Source organism: Pelmatolapia mariae, linkage group LG23 (assembly GCF_036321145.2).
Source record: "Pelmatolapia mariae isolate MD_Pm_ZW linkage group LG23, Pm_UMD_F_2, whole genome shotgun sequence".
NCBI lineage: Eukaryota > Metazoa > Chordata > Actinopteri > Cichliformes > Cichlidae > Pelmatolapia > Pelmatolapia mariae.
The window spans coordinates 3,750,496-3,772,148 of NC_086246.1; the positions used below are offsets into that span (position 1 = coordinate 3,750,496).

The 21,653-nt window shown below is 40.0% G+C and overlaps 2 protein-coding genes across 3 annotated transcripts in view; both read right to left on the reverse strand.

Moving 5' to 3' along the window:
• Positions 1-9,317: 9,317 nt before the first annotated feature.
• On the reverse strand, positions 9,318-12,088 carry LOC134620909 (uncharacterized). 2 transcript variants are annotated; one of them, XM_063467259.1, is made up of 4 exons: positions 11,316-12,088; positions 10,853-11,011; positions 10,718-10,771; positions 9,318-9,891 (listed from the first exon to the last, which is right to left on the reverse strand). In XM_063467259.1, the coding sequence occupies exons 1-4, from the start codon at positions 11,875-11,877 to the stop codon at positions 9,644-9,646; spliced, it is 1,023 nt and encodes a 340-aa protein (XP_063323329.1). In that variant the 5' UTR covers positions 11,878-12,088; the 3' UTR covers positions 9,318-9,643. The 2 variants fall into 2 exon arrangements, with proteins under 2 accessions (XP_063323329.1, XP_063323328.1); XM_063467258.1 differs by having other exon boundaries at positions 10,718-10,774.
• A 73-nt stretch (positions 12,089-12,161) lies between these two features.
• The window catches only part of LOC134621122 (uncharacterized), a 32,582-nt gene continuing 23,090 nt past the window's right edge, over positions 12,162-21,653 (reverse strand). The window contains exons 3-9 of the mRNA XM_063467565.2: positions 19,127-19,228; positions 18,208-18,279; positions 17,938-18,039; positions 14,970-15,075; positions 13,384-13,454; positions 12,301-13,281; positions 12,162-12,176 (exon numbers count right to left, since the gene is read on the reverse strand). Coding sequence (XP_063323635.2) covers positions 12,162-12,176; positions 12,301-13,281; positions 13,384-13,454; positions 14,970-15,075; positions 17,938-18,039; positions 18,208-18,279; positions 19,127-19,228 — 1,449 coding nt within the window. The remainder of the gene's footprint in view (positions 12,177-12,300; positions 13,282-13,383; positions 13,455-14,969; positions 15,076-17,937; positions 18,040-18,207; positions 18,280-19,126; positions 19,229-21,653) is intronic.

Below are 21,653 nucleotides of genomic sequence, written 5' to 3' on the forward strand. Positions count from 1 at the left end.
ATTAGGTGCCTTTGTCCGACGCTGTGACGAGACCCGCTATAGCTGGGGGTCCACCTGACCCCCATCCGCCCCCACCCCGAGCCGGGGCCCTGTTTCGCGACGAGACCTGGGTCTGCGCTGCCGGGGTCTGCGTGACCCCCCCCTCCCTTTTGTTTTTTTTTTTTGGTCCAGGCCGCACAAGGGTTAAGCTTGATCCTCATTATCTGTGATTGGTTTCTGAGCCTAGGTAAACAGTCAACTGTTTGTTGGACCTCAGATGGTACACACACCACATTACCACGTATGAGTCTCTGTCTGCCCTTTGGAAGAGGAATAATCTTAGCAAATGGTATGCATTTGGCAATCAGATGTCTCTCCAGAATGTTAAGATCACACAGTTCAGCTGGAATATCCTGCAGTTCTAAACCATTGACAGCAGCAAGCCTTGGCATGCGTCCACTTTTGAGGGAACTGTGACACGTGTGACAGATATACTCCTTTTTTCTCTCAACAGGAAAGCTGCAGTGATCATTACATGCTTCATCACACATATGAACAAATTTACCAGTTAGACACTGCTGAGCTACAGTTTGGTGTTTTGAGTAATTTTCTCTTTTGCAGATTTTCACCTGATTAGGAAAAGAAGCTTTTAGACAAACAGTACAAACATAAGATGGTGCTGATTTAATGTTTGATCTGAAACGAGATATGGCCTCATTCATTAAACTGTTATCTGGATGACACTGTAAACTTTCAGCTGGTCGATGCATCTGACGATATTTTCTTTTTATATTCATTGCACATCTGATATTATGCATCTGTCTAAAAGAAAAAACGTTCCAATATTTTACTCTCATTCGTTCTCTCATATTCTCTTTGTGTTGTTGCTGAAATTGTCTCTCTTCTCCATAACGTTTAGTGCTGTAAGATAGTTTTTTCTTTTTAAATTCTTCACTTTCTTGATATAGTTTATATACATATGACCTCATGCAGGCTTTATGTTTCTCTCTGAATTCAACAGAACTTCCATATGTTCTTCTTATACGTTCTTTCTGCTTTTCTCGGAATATAGAAGACTCTCTATATGTTCTTCTCATACGTTCTTTCTGCTTTTCTCGGAATATAGAAGACTCTCTATATGTTCTTCTTAATCGTTCTTTCTGCTTTTCTCGGAATATAGAAGACTCTCTATACGTTCTCCTTAAACGTTCTTTCTGCTTTTCTCGGAATATAGAAGACTCTTTATATGTTCTCCTTATATGTTCTTTCTGCTTTTCTCGGATTATAGGATTGTCTTTGTATGTTCTTATTACACGTTCCCTTTTTTTCTCTCTAATTTTAGCACTTTCTCTATACAGCCTTTTCATTTGCTCCTTCTGTTTTTCCTTAAAATCATCTCTTTCTTTATAGATCTTTCTCAAATGTTCTGTCTGTTTCTCTCTATATGTAGCATTTAGTTTATACAGATTATTTTTGTACACTCTCTTCTTCTGTCTGTGATCTGGATCATTAGACTTTCTACTGGAATTTCTTTTCTTTGCCCTAAAGCTTTCATCACAACTGTACATCTCCTTTGTTTGTGGTAATTTCTGTTGGGCCAGTGACCTTCTCCTCATTTTTTGTGCTTCCTGTTTATCACGTTTCAAAATTTTATGTGGCAGTTCCTGTGTTGCCCTAGTTGAACAGGAGACAGTGTTTGAATCATTCTGAGGAACAGCATCTGATATTACATGAGTTTCTCTCACAGAAGATGCAGAGGTTTCTTTCTGTAAATAATCAGAAGGACGATTCTTGTGTTCAGTAGCAGCTGTCTCATCTGAATAATCCACTCTGGATAATGTCACTTCAGTGATTACAGTCTCCGTAACAGTTTTCCGTGTCTGCTCAGTGGTTGTTTGGGAATTTAATTCATGGACAGGTTCATTTAAAGCTACGGCTGGAACACTTGCAGCGGTTTGTCTGTATTTGGTGGTTTGATTAGCATCTCTTTGGTCAGCAGCGTTTTCACTGTGAAACTCGACAGGCTGTAGCTCATAAGTGCTGGTTGGTGCGATGCTAAACATTCGGTACAAGCATTTGATCCTGTCAATCATGTCGTTAAGACGTGTGAATTTTAACATAACTGCAGTTCCACCACTTACAGCTAGCGACAATGGCATTCCTGTAGACTTACGTGAGTGAGGGTCAAAATATGCGTATTCACCTGAAGTCAGCCTGCAAACTGCAATGACGTTTCCTCCCATGACTAGCAAAGCGTAGCGAACCACTGAAACCAAACACTGTAGTCCCTGTTCAAGACTCTGAAGATGATCTGTACCATCAAATGTGCCGTAAAGAGCAATCTGAGACATGTCCACTTGATACTCATGACTGCGGCTGGTGACCACTGAGGGAAGCTCATCAGTGGCTAGAAACACGCTGTTCACAAACCTCTTTCTGGCATCTGAATGCATGGCATGGCCTTTGTCCAACACATGGTTAAGATCTGCTCTCGTAATGAATTCATCCTCATGTAAGAATGACAGGAAAACCAAACTGTTCGCCATGCATTGCTGATTCCGGTACTTTCCATACTTAGGAGAGGCCTGGCTTCGGGACGCACAGATGCTACTCACTCGTGGACGAGTTTCACTGTTTGTAACCTGTACATGAGACGGTCCTGGAGCTTCTCCATAATGCTGCGTTTGCACAGTTACCTGGGGTTCAGTCTGGATTACCTGCTGTACTTTAGCATCTGGCACACATGCTGAGCGAACACCTCTCTTTACCACATCTGCATAAGACACTGCAGCTGTCTGAGCACTGCTCTGCACTTCTGGACTGGGAATACTTGTAGCGGACACCTTTACCTGCTCACCGGTCTGAGAAACATTTACCTGTTCTTTCTGCTTTTGCCATCTAAGCTTCTGGGACTGCGACCTTTGACCTTTTCTTGGCATTTTGTTGAAGTACAAACTGGAACTTATATGTATACACAATTGTAAACAAAAGTCAACTTGTAAACACTGAAAAACTAATGACTTTAATGACTATTAAATCAGAGATTTATCAGAATATAAAAGGCTGACTTAAATACAAACTCAATATAAAAGTTATTTAAAGTTCTTTGAAAACACTTTGGTCTGTTTTATTGTAACTTTTTTCAAAAACTGTATATTATTACTTCTATTTTTCTTTAACCAGACTGGATAACAAATAGGTCTATACTTCTGTAATGTAATATGCAGAATAAATCTCAACAATCAATCAACAGGCTATAATAAAACTCTTAACTTTTAAGTAGACTGTGTAAATCTTTCAGATATTTAAAATTTAAAGCAAATATGAGCTGTGATGGTGAGGTGATCAGATGACAGGCGATGGGGATTCTTCAGCTGGTTGTTCTGCAGCAGTCAGGAAACAGGAAGTCTGGGTTCTCAGGAGAGCCTCTAGATGACAATTGTAACTGAACACTTACACTGAGTGACAAAAAAGGGTTTGTCCTTAATAGTATAAACTTGTAGTCAAATGTTATAACCAATGAAACAGACTTAAAAAATGTATTTGAATCAAATTTAATATTTATGTGAATATAAGAGTCTGAATTACAAAATAACCAGATTATCTTACTACAAATATATCTCAAAAAAGGTGTATATAAGTTTATATAATTTATCAAATTGGACTTGTAAGCCAAACTATCAGTGTTTATTTCAAAGTGTAATGCAAAATTAAAATGACAAATGTAGGGCTCTGTAAGTAGTTTCTACAGTGAGTTCTACTGTACTGTAATTGTATTACTGTAAATTCAACTTTTTACTTGTAATTTCCAGCAAAATGACTGGATGTGAGAGAGTTTAACGACAGGAAAGATGGAGCAGTGAGAGCGGAGATCTCTCAGAATTCTGAAAACAGATTGACGAAGTTCTGGTAACTTCAATTCCAAAAACTTAGATTCTGGTAAAACTTGATTTCAAGTCACAGGATTGCGTTTCAACTCAGGTTCAAGCTTGTCAAATTAGATAGAGCTCATGGCGGAGAAATGATAGAAGATAGAATGGCTTGTCAAAAAAGATGGAGCAGGGAGAGGGAGAGTGATAGGACAGACTGAATTGCTTGTTAATGATAGAGGGAGAGGGTTTCTGGAGCAGGTCACCTGTAAGACAGAAAGAAAGTGGATTTAGACACACTTCCAATAAACCTGGCTTTACCGTATTTTTCAGACTATAAGGCACATTTAAAAGCCTTTAATTTTCTCAAAAATAGACAGTGCACCTTATATATGGTTGCGCTTACTGATTTCAAACCAATTCTATGTGGTACACAGCACTCAAAAATCTGACAAATGTTTTAGTATGTCTTTGGTAAGCTACAAAGCAGCACCACTTGATGTATTGTCGGAGCATGGCTACCATAGTCAGCACCCTCATAGAGTAATTCATACTGTGCTTAGACATAATATGGTGTGTGTGTGTGTGTATAAGGGCCTGGCACCTGTTGAGAGCCATGCTTATGAAGCAGATTTCAAACTGATCAATCCACATTCATCAATACACAAATCCTGAAAAGTGAATGCATTGTTCTGTATTTTATGTCTTACAACTGAACAATGTTGAGAGTTATTGTAAATGAGTTGAATAAAGTTTGACTTATCTGTTTTGTTTGACTTGATGTGCCTTAGAATTTAGTGCACCTTACAGTCCAAAAAATACAGAACATGTATATCATTACACACTGAAGAGTTGTACAGCACATTATTAGATTCAACTGAATGAAAATGTTTAACATAATGGTGGAACATTTCTAAGGACATTTTTGCATTCTATTAACAAAAACAAACAGAGTCTGTAAACCAAGATGTGGTGCTACAGTAACTTACTGTAAACATTATGTGGTCAAGCTAAACCCACACAATGAAGTTAGAGCAGACAGTTTCAGACCACCTGCTTTAAACACTTCACATGTACTCAACTCAAACTTATGACACATCACATGTTCCTAAATGCCCAAAGGTCTCAAGTTCCCGTTTCTGTGTGTACTTACCTGGTACAACAGTATATCATAATGTCTGGGGAGCCGTTAACATAAAAGTAAAAAATAATTTACTCAGTATGACTTTTGGCAAAATGAAAAATTTGGAGACAGATGACTCCTATACAGCAGTTTGTACATATTTCAGTCAAATATGGGGCATGTTTAATACACACCCCGCTAAATCTATAATAAACTTAGCATGGCCGATATTAGGGCCTAATTAAAAATGTAGTATGATGATAAGCGAGATCTGTAAGTCTGGAAATGTTTACATAGACTTTTCTAGGATTTGATGACTTTTGATGATCACCAATAGCTGTGCTCACTCACTGCACTACACTGAATCTCCTATAATGAGAAACATTTCCCAGCACTGCACCTCAGACAAACCTTTACTTACCAGACTTGAGACGATCAGATCAGCAGTCTAGAGAAAGGAAACAATTCATCAGATCACTGTTTGATGATTCAGACTGTAGAGCCTCTTCACACACAATCCAAATGACTGTGACACAAATTAACTAGTAAAATCCTCAATTACTTTACTTTTTTAAGTTCACTGTAGTGTAAAGAGGAGATAATTGAACTGCAGGGTCTCACATGGCTTTAGCATGTGTAATAAAAGCATTATTACTACAGGCACCAATATTTGTTGGCACAAGTGCAGGATACACCAAATATTTCCTACACAGAAGCCTTGTGGCTCCAACATTTTCTACAACAGGTCAGTTTTAATAAAGTGTGAAAAACCAAAACTTTTAATGTCCTTTCAGGTTAAAAACATTAAATAAAAAGTAATTATTTAAATCAGAAGCAACAGAAAACCTCATCATGTTTTGGTTAGTCTGATATAAATATGCAAATCCTAAAATACATATAAATATTGACATGTTACCATAACAGACTTGCACCATGTTTTGTGATTAAAATGAAATGTCTTAAAATATTACACTACAAAGTCCTTTCATTGTACCAGTTGCTAGGAATATTTATGTATGTTGCAATGTCCCTTTTTGGCAACATTTCTATTTAATTTTAAAACATATTATGTTCACTAAATAAGTAATAAACCAATTAGACACACTGGCTGTAATGTACCTAACAATGTCCACTCACACCTCTGGTTCTCTTCGTTTTTATTATTGCTTAACTGTTAAAGCTATTACTTATACCGAGTCAGGCAAAATACTTCTACAGTGTTCTGACTTTAATGTAATACATCAGCAGAATTTGAGAGACAATATAAATCAATACCTGTGCAGCTCTTAGGTGTTTGAGCAACCACTTATACTGACTCCCCTAAAACACTTTCATTGTTTTGTCTGCTACTTAAATCCACAAACATAAGGAGAAAATGAACACCTGGATAAAGACATCTGACATTTAGCTATGTTTGGATTTGATGAGCCATAAGAAATTTAAATCATACATAAATGAGCTTTTAAACTTCAGGGACATTTTCAGGGACAGTCAGCGGCCCTGTGTGGGGGCTTTGCTGCTACAGGTCACAAATCCTGTGTTTTTGCCAATCAGTAAATGGAAACATATCACAAAAGGTCAAACTACTGTATGCAAGTCGTCAAACGTGCTACGCAATGCCAGGTTCATACTGCTTCAGTTACAATCACTGTTTACTTACCAGCAAAGGCAAAACCAAAGATCTCTTTCACTCTGTGTAACAAAAGACAAAGCACAAAAATACAGAATGAGACAAATCAGATCAGCATCAGAGTCAATACTACATCACTCTGTGTAGTCCAAAAGATTCAGTACACTTATTTGTTTACCACAGCTGGAATATAAACAACTCACCTCTTTTTTCTACACCTTATTAGAGATTACTGCCTTCATTAAGGTAAAATTTGGTTTCATCCATTTGTAATAAGCCACACAAGTTTCTCAGTTATGTGATAGCTCTATTAGTTTGGTGCTATTAGATAACACAGTAGATTTAATAAGCAATGATTTGCTACACCTAGCACTGCACACTTTATCAAATTGTGACATCACAATTTAAAAGCATGAGCAAACATAAATGAAAGCCCGGGTGATATATTTGTAGGCTTCAACATTTGAGTTGGTCTGCATTCAAATTCTTTCCCAAAATATTATCACCTGCACACAGTGTCATTTAGTTTAATTTAATATGTTGTTGTTTTAAATATCTACATATCATATTAATAATATTAATGGTGCACTGCTGCATTTTATTTATTTGAAGGTGGCCTTTTTGTATGTCATCAATTTTTCACAAAGTGAGAAGTTAAACAGAGCTGCAGGTGTAGGTAGGTTTTACTTAAAAACCAACCAACCTGCACAAACAAGTGTTTGTTAAATACTTCTTAAAATTTAACTAAAAAACTAAAATTGATTAATTAAAAAAACTTCTTGTTAAGAAATGTTATTATTCTTATATTATGTGTTTTATCCTCTCTCTCTCTCCCTTCTGTTAATTAACCCGCACAGGCACGTGAATCTTTTTCTCCCGGCCTTCAGTCAGAGGCAGTAAAATGGCTCCTTTGAAGTTGCCGACCCTGCTGCTTCAGCAGTTAATCAGTGGTTCTAAAATGGCGGCTCATTACCTTATAACCTAAAGAATGAGGCCGTTTTAACTGACTGATTTATGAAGAGGAGAACTAACTTCAGCTTCCCTAAGAGACTCAGAAACACCAATACACCGATTGAACCAGATACAACACAATAACTGTATTAAACAATCAAATGAACCATATTAATTTCACACTAGGCCTATAGGAGCTAGGCTAGGGGTTAGCGCTTAGGTTGTTAGGGCTAGCATGCTAAACACTCCTTTTAAATACAAAAATTACAACGTTTCACTAAAAAAACAGCCATTGTGTTACTTTAACATGACTTATACTTCGACTGGCTTTATAAGTCACTAACAACAACTGGATAAATCACTCAAACAGCTTATAGACATTTTATTTCAGAGAAGAGAGACAGAGAAGCAGGCTTACCGGCAGGGATCGAGCAGAGAGTGGGCGGAGCTTCAGGAGTCAGCCGTAGACGTAAAAAAGAGGCATTCACGGGTAGTGGGAAACTTCGCCATTACACAAAATTGGCATTGAAAACGTGAAAAATATATGTACATTTAAGTATTAATATGCTAGATTTTATTGCAACAAAAAACAACTAGCAGAAATTTAATTCTATAAGTTTAATAAATGTTTCAAACAGGATTCTTTGAATTTGAAATAATGGTTAAAAGACATAAATAAACATAAGGTCATTATGTTAAAATGTACTGTGTTATGATAGATTTATTTAACTGACTGCAGAAATAAGAAGAGTTTTCTTCCGAAAACCAACACCAAGGAGCTGGTGTTGGTGATCGCCTAATCATCCTCACAGGACAGTAGGAGCTGCAGAGGCTCACCTCACTGCACTGCAGGAATCAGAGGTTCAGGAGGTCCTTTAACCCCACTGCCATAAGACTTTTTAACAGTGACTCCTGACATGTTCATTGCACATTTGTTTCGTTTATTCTAATACATATTGGTTGTAATCATATGAATTCTGACCTAAATGGACTTGCAACCACTTGTTCACCCCTGCTACAGTGAGGTAAAGCTGTGGCTGTCTCCAACAAGACTCTTCAGTGAAGGTTTTAAAGACAACCATCTAAACTATAGCCTTAACAGTTACACTTTGTGAAACCACATGTTAATGTAAAAATCATATTTGTAAGAAAAATCGGTTTCATAGAGTGTAAACCTGTTAATACACAAAGACTTGTTCTCAACTATCAGTAATTAGTGCAGGGGTGGCTTTTACACACACACACACACACACACACACACACACACATACACACACACACACACACACACACACACACACATACGGGTGTATGTGGTATGGCGGGACTATACTACGTCAATCCGCCCGGCGGTGGTTTACGGGGACTACCGTTTCCAGAGGACTTAGAGCCAAGGGAGCGAGGTTAAAGTGTTCGAAAAAATCTGAAAAAAATTTGGGTCACTTCAGACCTAATACACTCCCTATAGAAGTCTAGATACACTTATACACACCAACCAGACTCTATTGTGTTTTGTGGAGACATTGTCCACTTGACAACGATGTGTTTTATGAGGTCCACAAAAACCAATATCGGGACTTTAAAGGGACAATGATGTCATTATTAAATAGCTCATCATTACCATGAATACACATCTGACAGGACACAGGATTACTGGGACATCATTTTATTAGTGTTCTTGGATCTGAACATTAATTTTAACCATAAAATTAATGGATCTGAACATTAATTTTAACCATAAATAAAAAAGAAATCTAACCCTAACCCTAACCCTATGGACAAAAATGCCCACGCTAACCACAGAAATATAAAAATATAGAAGTTTAAAGGTAAATATTAAGGGGAGAAAATATGCATTTATATTTTTTTATTTTAAATATAACCTGTCAAAAAAAATATATTAAAATAAGAACCTGTCAAAAAAACTAAATAAATTAAATAAAAAAATTATGAAATACAAACTACTTCTGTAATTAACAAGAACTTTTTTTTAAACAGAACATCAGGCAGCCTGCTGCACAATAACTCAGTTTTAACAACAGTTTGGCCATCTGACCAAGATGTAAAACCACATCTGGCTAAACAGTTATTTTAGTTCATTTTTTTCTGCCTTTTTGCAGTTAATCCTCTGTTTCTTACAAAATCTCTTATGTTTTGAACTGTTCTTCCTGCCAACATCGGATCTTCTACCAATTTGCAATGACTGCATTCATTTTTGGTGGCCAGTTTCCCTTCGTTTATGTGGTCTTTAAAATGCCTCATCACTGCAGCAACCTCAGCCTTGGACCACATGTTTTTGGGAGCTCTTCGGGAATTGTGGGATTGAGCAGCATTTTTATCTGGAAGATATATAAAGTAGTAGTAGTTAAAACAAACAAACCAAACAAAAAAAAAACCCAAAAATCATTTGCTTGTAAAAAGAATGGATGCTACCCTGTCCTAACTTCTGAAATGTGTTGGTACCATCAATATCAAAACGAGCTAAAATTCTCTTTGAAAATTTATCAAATTTCTAAAATGAGACAACATTTAGTGTTCCACTGTGAATAAAAGACTGAATAAAAAGTTGAATAAAAGTCTCTTGATGCATGCTCAATCATCCAGGTAAGTAAATCCCAAAACGTTGATTCTGTTAATCTGGATGTAGCGTTTTCAGTGGGAGAAACATTTTGTCACTCATCCAAGTGACTTTTTGCCACCACTCTGCAGTTTGCCATATGTTGCAAAGTGATGAAACAATAGATGATGAACAATTCAAGAACCTTAAAGCACAAACATCTAAGTGACGAAACATTTCTCCCACTGAAAAAACTACGTTCAGATGAACAGAATCAACCTTTTTACTTACTTAACTGGATAATGAGAATGCATCATGCAAGCACCATAGTATGTCCCATGAAGTAGTCTGTAGACAGGCCTCACCCAGTCATTAAATTGTTTGTCAGCTATACAATTACCCTTGAGCTTCTGAGAATAATAGACTATGCATAATGGCTGTGCTGTGATGATTCCGTCAAATCCCTAGAATTAAAGCAGGAAGTCTACTTTAACACATATGGATATTGTTTGATTTTAAAATCCATTGTGGTGGTGTAGAGAGACAGAATTGCAATGCAATTACAAAGAACGTGTCCATAAGCTTAGAGAACCAACTGCACCCCTTACCTTCAGAGGGAGCAGCAGTCTCACTTGCTGCAGGCATTATGAGTGGTTCTTCATCTGCTGATTACACAATTTGATTAAGTTTTAATATTTGTAACAAACATTTTATCCACAGAAACCAAGCTAGTGGTAACTTACCACAATCTACAGTGTCTTGGAGCTGCGCTGTGTTTGTGGAATCAGCTACTGCATGTACAGGCTCACTGGTGCCACACGCCGACATTGTGAGTGCTGTGTCATCATCATCTGATTCACTCTCACTGTCCTTTGTTTCAGCATCACTTAATGCAATTTCATCTGAGAAATTGTGGGAAAAAAAACCCAACACAAACACAAACCCCCCAAAAAGCTCACATTAACAACGAGATGACAAAATACAGAACAAATACTGGAAATTATACTTTTTCCACAGTACATAGTTTTACTATTTAAGGCCACCACTCTGCAGTTTGCCAAATGTTGCAAAGTGATGAAACAACAGACTTCAAGAACCTTAAATCATGGAAATTTAACAGAATGGTCTGTGCTTTTAGGTTTTAATTCTGTTGATAAAGCATAATATTCAACTACTGCCCTAATATTTGCTCCTTTCAATACAAACCTTCAATTTCGATCTCATCCAGTGATTTCCCCTGGATCTGGGAAAGATGTCCTTTTTCCAGTGTTAAAAGCAGTTTGGAAATCTTGGCCAGCTGTGTTGTGGGAACTGGTAATCTGTAGAATTCGCGGTGAACGCGGATATCATGACCCAGGAAATCTGCAACCTGATCAAGTTCATTGTTTTTCAAATTAAGGACTTGTGAGAGTGTGGCAACATGTTTTCTGAGCTGTGTCGATCTTAGATACTCAGGGTGCTTTGCTCCACACTGGTGTGCATGAACACGCAAGGAGTCCATTCCTCTGTAATGACTCATTGATCGGGGTCTTGCAAAGAGGTAGATATTAGTGGCACAAATACCACAGTCAGGCCTCCTACTAACCAGTAGTGACAGAGCATCCAGCATGCTTGGTGTTAGCAGAACTGGAACATTTCTGTCCCTTTTTCCCATTATTTCTATTCTACAGAAATAGTTACAGAGTCTCTGTTCCATTTCTGAGAGCCCCATGGAAACATCTGTGTGGAGTGCCGTTTTGTCTCTTTCAAGAAAACTTTTGAGGCGCATCTTTGAAACCTCTCCAGAACGTCTTCGATTGAACACAATGATTTGTGAGAGTGTAACTTGTGCAAGTTGGGCATAATTCTGAGCTGTGGCTTCGTTCTCCAAGCTGCAAAAGGCACTTTCTGCAGATTTTTGAAGGTAGTGATGGAGAATCCGAACATCTTCTGTAAAGGGCAATGTTGATGGCTTGTTAAACTTTGCCTCACTCAATGTGTTCAAGGCACGGTGAGACACGATCTCGGACCATTTGGAGACATACAACTTCTTGAACGCATCAGTGGACTTGATTAGGGCTCCATCCTCTGTCATGAGGGCACGACAATGGATAATGTCAGACATTTTATGCAGTGTATGTCCCAGTTTCAGCGCAAGGCTTGGAGTTTTGTATGACAGTGTCTCTTCATCAAAACCTGAAACTTTCTTTACTGCTTGCACAACTCTCTGGAAGTTAGCAGGCTTAATAGCTTCTTCGATGTTATGCACTGAGAATTCTGTACGCAGACACAACAACAAACGTCCCGCTTCACGAAGCTTCTGTCGTATATAATCATACTTAGTAGGGTCTTGTCCATGTTTATTGTAGAGGGACTGGGCAAACTGAATAACAGTAAAGTCATTTCGCACAGCTGAGGCAATCTCATCTTGTTTCATAACAGCAAGAACCTTCCACACTCCACTTGACACCTGCGGATAACACTGAGACTCCAGAGTTAAAGCCAGGCCAAGTACTTTGGTTCTTCCAGGTTCTTTATCCGTGTCATCTTTTGGTTTGTTAGGACATCTGCGGACATGTCTCCAAAGATCCTTGCGAACATACATCCCTTGACAATAAAAGCAATGAGCAAACTTTCCCTCTACTGCTTTAATCTTGGGTCTTCTCTTCACTTTCAGTGGTCCCACTCCACCATGCAACACTGCAGCATTATGCTTAAAATTTCCCTTATTTCTCAATTTCTCTAACAGGCTTTTACGCTCGTTTGAGTCTCTAGGCAGGGAAAATGCATGCACAACATCAGGAGCTGTTTTGTGCGTTTTCAGGTGGCGGGAAATTTTAGCTTGTGGTTTGCCACAAAAATAGCAGTAATTTCTTTTACTTAAAGTCATTTTTTCTGATTCAGTTTCGCAAAGCTCACTTTTATCTTCTGGCTTGTCCTTTGTCAAGTTGTGGATTAAATTCGTTGAATCTGATTGTTCATGCGCTTTGGAGATGTCATCTTGGCATAGCAGACCTTTTGATGTGCTTGGCAATAATGAGATGTCTTCATCTGAATCTTCATCATATGACTCTGAATCTGGCACATATTCTTCTTCTGATATGCTGTGGTTGCCATCATCATCGCTTGATATTTGATCCAGAACTGAATGTGGCAATCCATCTTCCCCTGAATATTCAGAAATTTCTTCTTTCTGGAATGTAAGAATAAAAGTTATTTTAATTGATCAATACTTTAGACAGGTAAAAAAAATAAACTGAAAAAAAGTCAAGCCAAATATGAATGGGATACACACCTGTGTTGACTGGTGACAATTCTGATTTGACAATTTTGCAAGGCAGGATTTGTGCCAGACCCCTAAACAAACTGAAACACATTTTGATAGACTTCATTTAGCGTTCTATTTAAGTGAAGTAGTTTTTTGTCAAAGCATTGCAGTAATGTCAAATGCTGAAAAAAACCCAAAAAACAAACTGTTCACACTTAAGGATATTTTAATGACTACACATACACTGCTAACCCCCTCCCCCCCCAAAAGGACATCCCAGATGTGAATGAATGAATTATTCTTATTAAATACTTTGTTCTTCAGGTAGTTGAATGGCATGAAAGTGTGTAGTTGAATGTGTGTGGCCTCCAGATACCTGTATGACTTCCCTACAATGCCTGGGCATGCTCGGGATGAGGTGGCGGACGGTCTCCTGAAGGATCTCCTCCAAGACCCAGACTAAAGCATCCGCCAACCCCTGGACAGTTTGTGGTGGATGGAGTGAGACGCGATGTCCCAGATGTGCTCAATTGGATTCAGGTCTGGGGAACAGGCGGGCCAGTCCATAGCATCAATGCCTTTGTCATGGAGGAACTGCTGACATACTCCAGCCACATGAGGTCCAGTGTCATCTCGCATTAGGTGGACCCCAGGGCCAAACGCACTAGCATGTGGTCTCACAAAGTGTCCGAGGATCTCATCTTGTTACCTAATGACAGTCAGGCTCTCTGGCAGGCACAGAAATGCCACCCCACACCATTACTGACCCACTGCCAATATGATCATGCTGGAGGATGTTGCAGACAGCAGAACGTTCCCCACGGCATCTCCAGACTGTCACATGTGCTCAGTTTGAACCTCCTTTCAGCTGTGAGGAGCATAGGGTGCCAGTGCCGAAGTTGCCAAACTTTGTGTTTTCTGGCAAATGTCAAACGTCCTGCATGGTGTTGGGCTGCAAGCTCAATCCCCACCTGTGGACGCTGGACCCTCAAGCCATCTGACCATTTGAGCAGAAAGATGCACATTTGTGGCCTGTTTGAGGTCATTTTGCAAGGCTCCTCTTGTTCCTCCTTGCACAAAGGTGGAGGTAGCGGTCCTGCTGCTGGGTTGTTGCCCTCCTATGGCCTACTCCACATCCAGGTAACACCTCCATGCTCTGGACACTACACTAACAGACACAGCAAACCTTCTTGCCACAGCTCACATTGATGTGCTACACTAGATGAGCTGCACTACCTGAGCCACTTGTGTGGGTTGTAGACTCTGTCTCATGCTACCACTAAAATGAAATCACCACCAGCATTCAAAAGTGACCATAACATCAGCCAGAAAGCATAGGTGCTGAGAAGTGGTCTGTGGAGTTACATCGCATTGTTTAAGTGTTCCCTTTATTATTTTGAGCAGTTTATGTTATGGAATGGGGAATTGAGGACAATCCCAAGTATACCATTTTTACAAGGTCCTGCACCAAAGAGGTAATACTACATTTCTTTAATTAGATGTGACCACCCACTGATTAAAAAGGGAGCAGTGTTCATTTCAGCTAGTCTTAACTTGTTGAACTCTATTAATGCTTTTTACTATATACTGTACCTATTCACTAAGTGTCTCACCTTTGCACTTATAGCCAAGCCACTTGAGGGAGGAAACCGGTCCCACACACTGAATGCACTTGTCCAAAGATGATATTGTTGTGCACACCAGACGATGACTGTGACACTGTTAGCAAAATATTGCAACATTTACAGTCAGGTCCATAAATATTGGGACATCGACACAATTCTAACATTTTTGGCTCTATACACAACCACAATGGATTCCAAATGAAACGAACAAGATGTGCTTTAACTGCAGACTGCCAGCTTTTATTTGAGGGTATTTACATCCAAATCAGGTGAACAGTATAGGAATTATGACAGTTTGTATATGTGCCTCCCACTTCTTAAGGGACCAAAAGTAATGAGACAATTGGCTTCTCAGCTGTTCCATGGCCAGGTGTGTGTTATTCCCTCATTACCCCAATTACAATGAACAAATAAAAGGTCCAGAGTTCATTTCAAGTGTGCTGTTTGCTTTTTGAACCTGTTGCTGTCAACTGCCAGGATGAGATCCAAAGAGCTGTCACTACCAGTGAAGCAAGCCATCATTAGGCTGAAAAAAACAAAACAAACCCATCAGAGAGATTGCAAAAACATCAGGCGTGGCCAAAACAACTGTTTAGAACATTCCCAAAAAGAAGGAACGCAGTGGTGAGCTCAGCAACACCAAAAGACCCGGAAGACCACGGAACACAACTGTGGTGGATGACCAAAGAATCCTTTCCCTGGTGAAGAAAACACCCTTCACAACAGTTGGCCAGATCAAGGACACTCTCTAGGAGGTAGGTGTATGTGCGTCAGAGTCAACAATCAAGAGAAGACTCCACCAGTGTGAATACAGAGGGTTCACCACAAGATGTAAACCTTTGGTGAGCCCCAAAAACAGGCAGGCCAGATTAGAGTTTGCCAAATGACATCTGAAAAAACCGTCGCAGTTCTGGAACAACATCCTATGGACAGATGAGACCAACATCAACTTGTACCAGAGTGATGGGAAGAGAAGAGTATGGAGAAGGAAAGGAACTGCTCATGATCCTAAGCATACCACCTCATCAGTGAAGCATTGTGGTGGAAGTGTCATGGCGTGGGCATGTATGGCTGCCAGTGGAACTGGTTGGAACTGGTTCTCTTGTATTTATTGATGATGTGACTGCTGACAAAAGCAGCACAATGAATTCTGAAGTGTTTCGGGCAATATTATCTGCTCATATTCAGACAAATGCTTCAAAACTCATTGGACGGCGCTTCACAGTGCAGGTGGACAACAACCCAAAGCATACTGCAAAAGCAACCAAAGAGTTTTTGAAGGGAAAGAAGTGGACTGTTTTGCAATGGCCAAGTCAATGACCTGACCTGAATCCGATTGAGCATGTATTTCACTTGCTGAAGACAAAACTGAAGGGAAAATGCCCCAAGAACAAGCAGGAACTGAAGACTGTTGCAGTAGAGGCCTGGCAGAGCATCACCAGGGATGAAACCCGGCGTCTGGTGATGTCTATGTGTTCCAGACTTCAGGCTGTGATTGACTGTAAAGGATTTGCAACCAAGTATTAAAAAATGAATGTTTGATTTATGGTTCTTATTCTGTCCCATTACTTTTGGTCCCTCAAGAAGTGGGAGGCACATTTGCAAACTGTTGTAATTCCTACACCGTTCACCTGATTTGGATGTAAATACCCTCAAATAAAAGCTGACACTCTGCAGTTAAAGCATGTCTTGTTCGTTTCATTTGGAATCCATTGTGGTGGTGTATGGAGCCAAAAATGTTAGAATTGTGTCGATGTCCCAATATTTATGGACCTGACTGTATTTGTTTTGGACAGTTGGAAAGGTGAGGTGTTTTCAATTCAGTTGCAGATATCAACTAATACACTTCATCCCAGTATAAAATTTGAAGGCAATCAACCTCTTCACTTTTTTCTACTGGAACCATTTTACTGGGATTAGGGGAATTGATTCTTTCACTTTGTTGTTATCTAGAATAGTTAATTGAGTTAAAACACTGCAACTTCTTAAAAACGGCACATGCATTCTTATCTGTGTGGAGTGGGTCAGAGTAAAAAACAAAAAACCAAAAACAAAATTAAAAAAAACAATCCTTCCTTATTTGCTTATCCTTGCGGCTGGAACCTATTCCAAATATGATGGGTGTACAGTGCCTCTCACCCGAGTTGTATCTGGGAACTACAGATTCTGCCCAAAGACATGCAGTTAGTGGGGTTAGCTGGACTGGTAATTCTAAATTGCCCATAGGTGTGAGTGTGGTAGAGTCTGTCAGTGTGATACCCTGCGACAGCCTCTCACTCCAATTAACAACTGATTCCTTTGCAATCATCCATCCTCTTCCACTAGCAGGTTTGGGGCCTATACCAGCTACCATAGGGCAGTACAACCTGGACAGATCACCAGTTTAACATGGAAGGAGAAGCATTTGCATTCACACCAAAGGGCAGTTTTGAATCACCAGTTAACCTAACCCCATAAGCTACATCTTTGGACTGTGGGAAGAAGCCAGAGTACACAGCCAGAGAGAACCCATGCACTACAGCAGTAAAAAGTGCCTAAAACAAGTTAAGAAGTTGTATAGTACTATCTATCTTAATGTTCAAGCCTGAGTTTCAAACCATTTCAACATAGAAACAAAGCACATGCAGTCAGTTCTGCATGCTGTAGATGAAACTGTCAAAAAATAAGAGAAGACCCCTCCTAAAACCAGAGTGATGTCACCATGAAGCAAACTTTGACGGAGTCCCCCAATAACAGTGTGGTCCTCCTAAGTCACATTTGGGTGGTTAACACACACACACACTCAGATGCTATCCAGACTTGCACTTTGAAACAATGAAAAGGACCTACAAGCCACGGTCCATGTAAATCACATTACACCCAGGTGACTGCCAAACACACACACACACAGCATCCATAAAGAATGATGATAGATTAAATTATTAGTTCATTAAGTGGTACACTGGATTATATTTACCCTTTCAGGCTCTGGATGTTTCAGGTCCAGATCATTGTTTGGAATGCAGTTTGGTTGCGGCTTTAGGCAGCTCACAGTCTTCTGAATCTGGCTTGTCTCAGTCTTCGTGTGTAACAGATAGAAAATGAAGACAAAAGAACAGTAATCTGACAATTACTAAAAATGCATCATTCAAGAGGATGAATAAACCATTTCACTATCGGCAAATAGCATAAGGGACACATCGTGCATGAGAAACATTCATTAAAATCTGTCCTAGGTCAATGTTACCTCTTCAGAATCTTGCGCTGAAGAAGAATGCATGGCTTCTGAGCCTTGCTGAGGCATTTCTTCATCATGATCCTGCAACAAAGAAAAGATGGCACAAAGATTAGGCCAAGTGCTCTTCTTGCAACAGTACTGGGCAGGCCTGTGCTTCTGTTTTTAATTTGCATGTGTGGGGGGACCTTTCCACTCAAGTGTTTTCTTCTGAAAAAATACTGGCTACAATAATTAACAACTGGTTCCTTTGCAATCATCCATCCTCTTCCACTTATCCTTATCAGGATTGTGGGGTAGCAGGTTTGGGGCCTATACCAGCTACCATAGGGCAGTACAACCTGGACAGATCACCAGTTTAACATGGAAGGAGAAGCATTTGCATTCACACCAAAGGGCAGTTTTGAATCACCAGTTAACCTAACCCCATAAGCTACATCTTTGGACTGTGGGAAGAAGCCAGAGTACACAGCCAGAGAGAACCCATGCACTACAGCAGTAAAAAGTGCCTAAAACAAGTTAAGAAGTTGTATAGTACTATCTATCTTAATGTTCAAGCCTGAGTTTCAAACCATTTCAACATAGAAACAAAGCACATGCAGTCAGTTCTGCATGCTGTAGGTGAAACTGTCAAAAAATAAGAGAAGACCCCTCCTAAAACCAGAGTGATGTCACCATGAAGCAAACTTTGACGGAGTCCCCCAATAACAGTGTGGTCCTCCTAAGTCACATTTGGGTGGTTAACACACACACACACTCAGATGCTATCCAGACTTGCACTTTGAAACAATGAAAAGGACCTACAAGCCACGGTCCATGTAAATCACATTACACCCAGGTGACTGCCAAACACACACACACACAGCATCCATAAAGAATGATGATAGATTAAATTATTAGTTCATTAAGTGGTACACTGGATTATATTTACCCTTTCAGGCTCTGGATGTTTCAGGTCCAGGTCATTGTTTGGAATGCAGTTTGGTTGCGGCTTTAGGCAGCTCACAGTCTTCTGAATCTGGCTGGTCTCAGTCTTCGTGTGTAACAGATAGAAAATGAAAATACAGTGCATTTTTGAAGAGGTTTTTGAAACATTAAAGAAACTCTATGAGAATGATAAGTTTCAAGCTAATGTCTTTAAAATATTCACTGTCATGTATAGAGAATATAGAGAAAACTAGAAAGCGAAAATTTCAGAAGAAATTTTAAGTGTGCCTATGCCCCTGGTAATCAATGTAGTTTGCCATTCATACGGCTACAGAGAGCAAAACTCAGCAGAGCAGCCATTGTCCACCATGAACTATGGTAAAAACAAACACCGCTCGCGCCTCACAGATGACAGTTTACAGTTTTGGGTAAAGATGAAGTGACTTTGTACAGCCCCGATTTGCAGACGCTGTGCACATAGTTTCATGAGCAGAAGTCCCATTGTACCACGGCAGACCCGACAATGTTTGCATGAACACGCTTTGAAGCATTACGTTATGGACCACTTTTCACACATGGTTGGTGTACCCACACAGCCGGCTGTAGCTTTTCAACTCACAGCCTGACACACACCCAAAAAACAGCCGAGAGAGCACAGACTACGCCAGAGAGGCGTGATTGCAGATGCCGCTCAGGTGGGTCCACCTCCCCTGCAGCGGCACTGCAGACCACGCCCCGCCACACACATCAATCACGTAAAATAAATATTTATGCACTTTTGCATTCACTTTTTGTTTTTTGTTATTTTTACACAGTGTTCTGAATGATTAACAATGGTCTACAGCCAATCTTGTGTATTATTATACAAACTTTGGTTGTAAGATGCCCTACCTGGCCCCCTGGCAAAAGCTTTGCTAGATCCGCCCCTGCACAGTTACCAGCTGTCAGCTAAATAAAAAAGGAGCTTGGTGTTTATTTCTCTCAGAAACAGTTCATAACTTCCCTTCAACTCATTCATGTCACCTAAAAAAAAGGTAAACCTGTTTCTCCATCACCAGTTCAGCTCTGATGATTCGGTAAGGTCATCTCCTGGTTTCCACCAGCCGCTTCTACAGCTGTGGCTCCAGCAAACATCAGCTGATACTAGAAATTAAAATCAAATGAATTCTAACAACAGCTGATCAAGCTTAAACGTGCTGCTGTTGTTTAGCGCGATAAACAAACAAGAGAGAAAAGCCGATCATTGATCAGTTTCATGACTGAAGTTTGAACAGGCGAGAGAATGACAGGGGAGGCTGTCATAAAGTTCAACATCAGTAACTTAGCGCGCACACAGCTGTATAGAAACTCCGTCAAAATAAACTACACCTAAACTCGGTTTATATCTGACCCAAATAGAGTGCAGTTCATAACTTCTTACCTGAAATTCAGTTCACCTCACGCTCTGACCGGCAGCCGCCTGCTTCTCCTGCCTTCGGTTTCCCTGATCCACGATCTACCACCAGTCGATCGGCGGTCGCCTCGCCGCCTCGTATGTCTCGTTCCCTGCATGCTCTGTCTGACACACACCGGTGGATAGCTGCCCTCGGTTGTAGCTCCGTGTCAGCGACCACCAAACAACTCAGTTATTTTTTCCACATCGACCAGCATCTGGACAATCCACCGCCTTTCACTGTTTGTACCGTTACTAAAAAAAAACCCCTCATCGGCTCATAAAAATGAAAAATAAGTCCAGCTATAACCCTGAGTCAAAAAGACAGCCAACTCCGGTTAGCTAGCTAGCTGTCTAGCTCTTTGCAGGCACCGAAACCATCAGAGCTAATATGGGATGTCTTGGTAACACGAGCAGATATTTGAAGTTTACATCTGGCCAATCCACCACCTTTCACTGTTTATACCGTTACTAAAATGAATAAATAAATAAATCATCGGTCCATATAAACGAAAAATAAGTCCAGCTGTGACCACGAGACTTTACGAAGGACCGGGTGTGAAACCAGAGTAAGCCGCTCTCACTGTCATCCAGCCCGGCTGTAGCTTGTTAGCAAAGCCGCGCTAGCCACACTAGCCAGCTAGCCTCAAGCAGAAACGACATCGTCAGAACATTGTCGCTAATATGGGATGTTTTGACAAAACGAGCAGATATTTGAAGTTTACACACCTATATTCTCGCCTGAAAATATCTTAAAAGTTTATTTTGTGACCTAGAAACAGTATTAAGAGGAAAATAAAAACTAAGTGATGGCCGCCATTGTTTGACTCGGCAGAGGCGTGCTATGATTTGTGGGATATTCAGTTTTCCACCAAGCATTACCGTAACTTTTGAATGATTTGCGCAACCTTAAAAATTCCAATGGCTCCTGAAAGCAGCGACGCTGTGCGCACCGTTGATATTGTCATCATTACGGTAATCCAAATAAGGGTAGACAGGCCGTACTACTCCCGGCATACCACTAGAGAGAGCCAGCACACCACAAATGAAGTTTGAAATTTGTATCAGTGGGACCAAAAGATGGCGCCAACACACCACA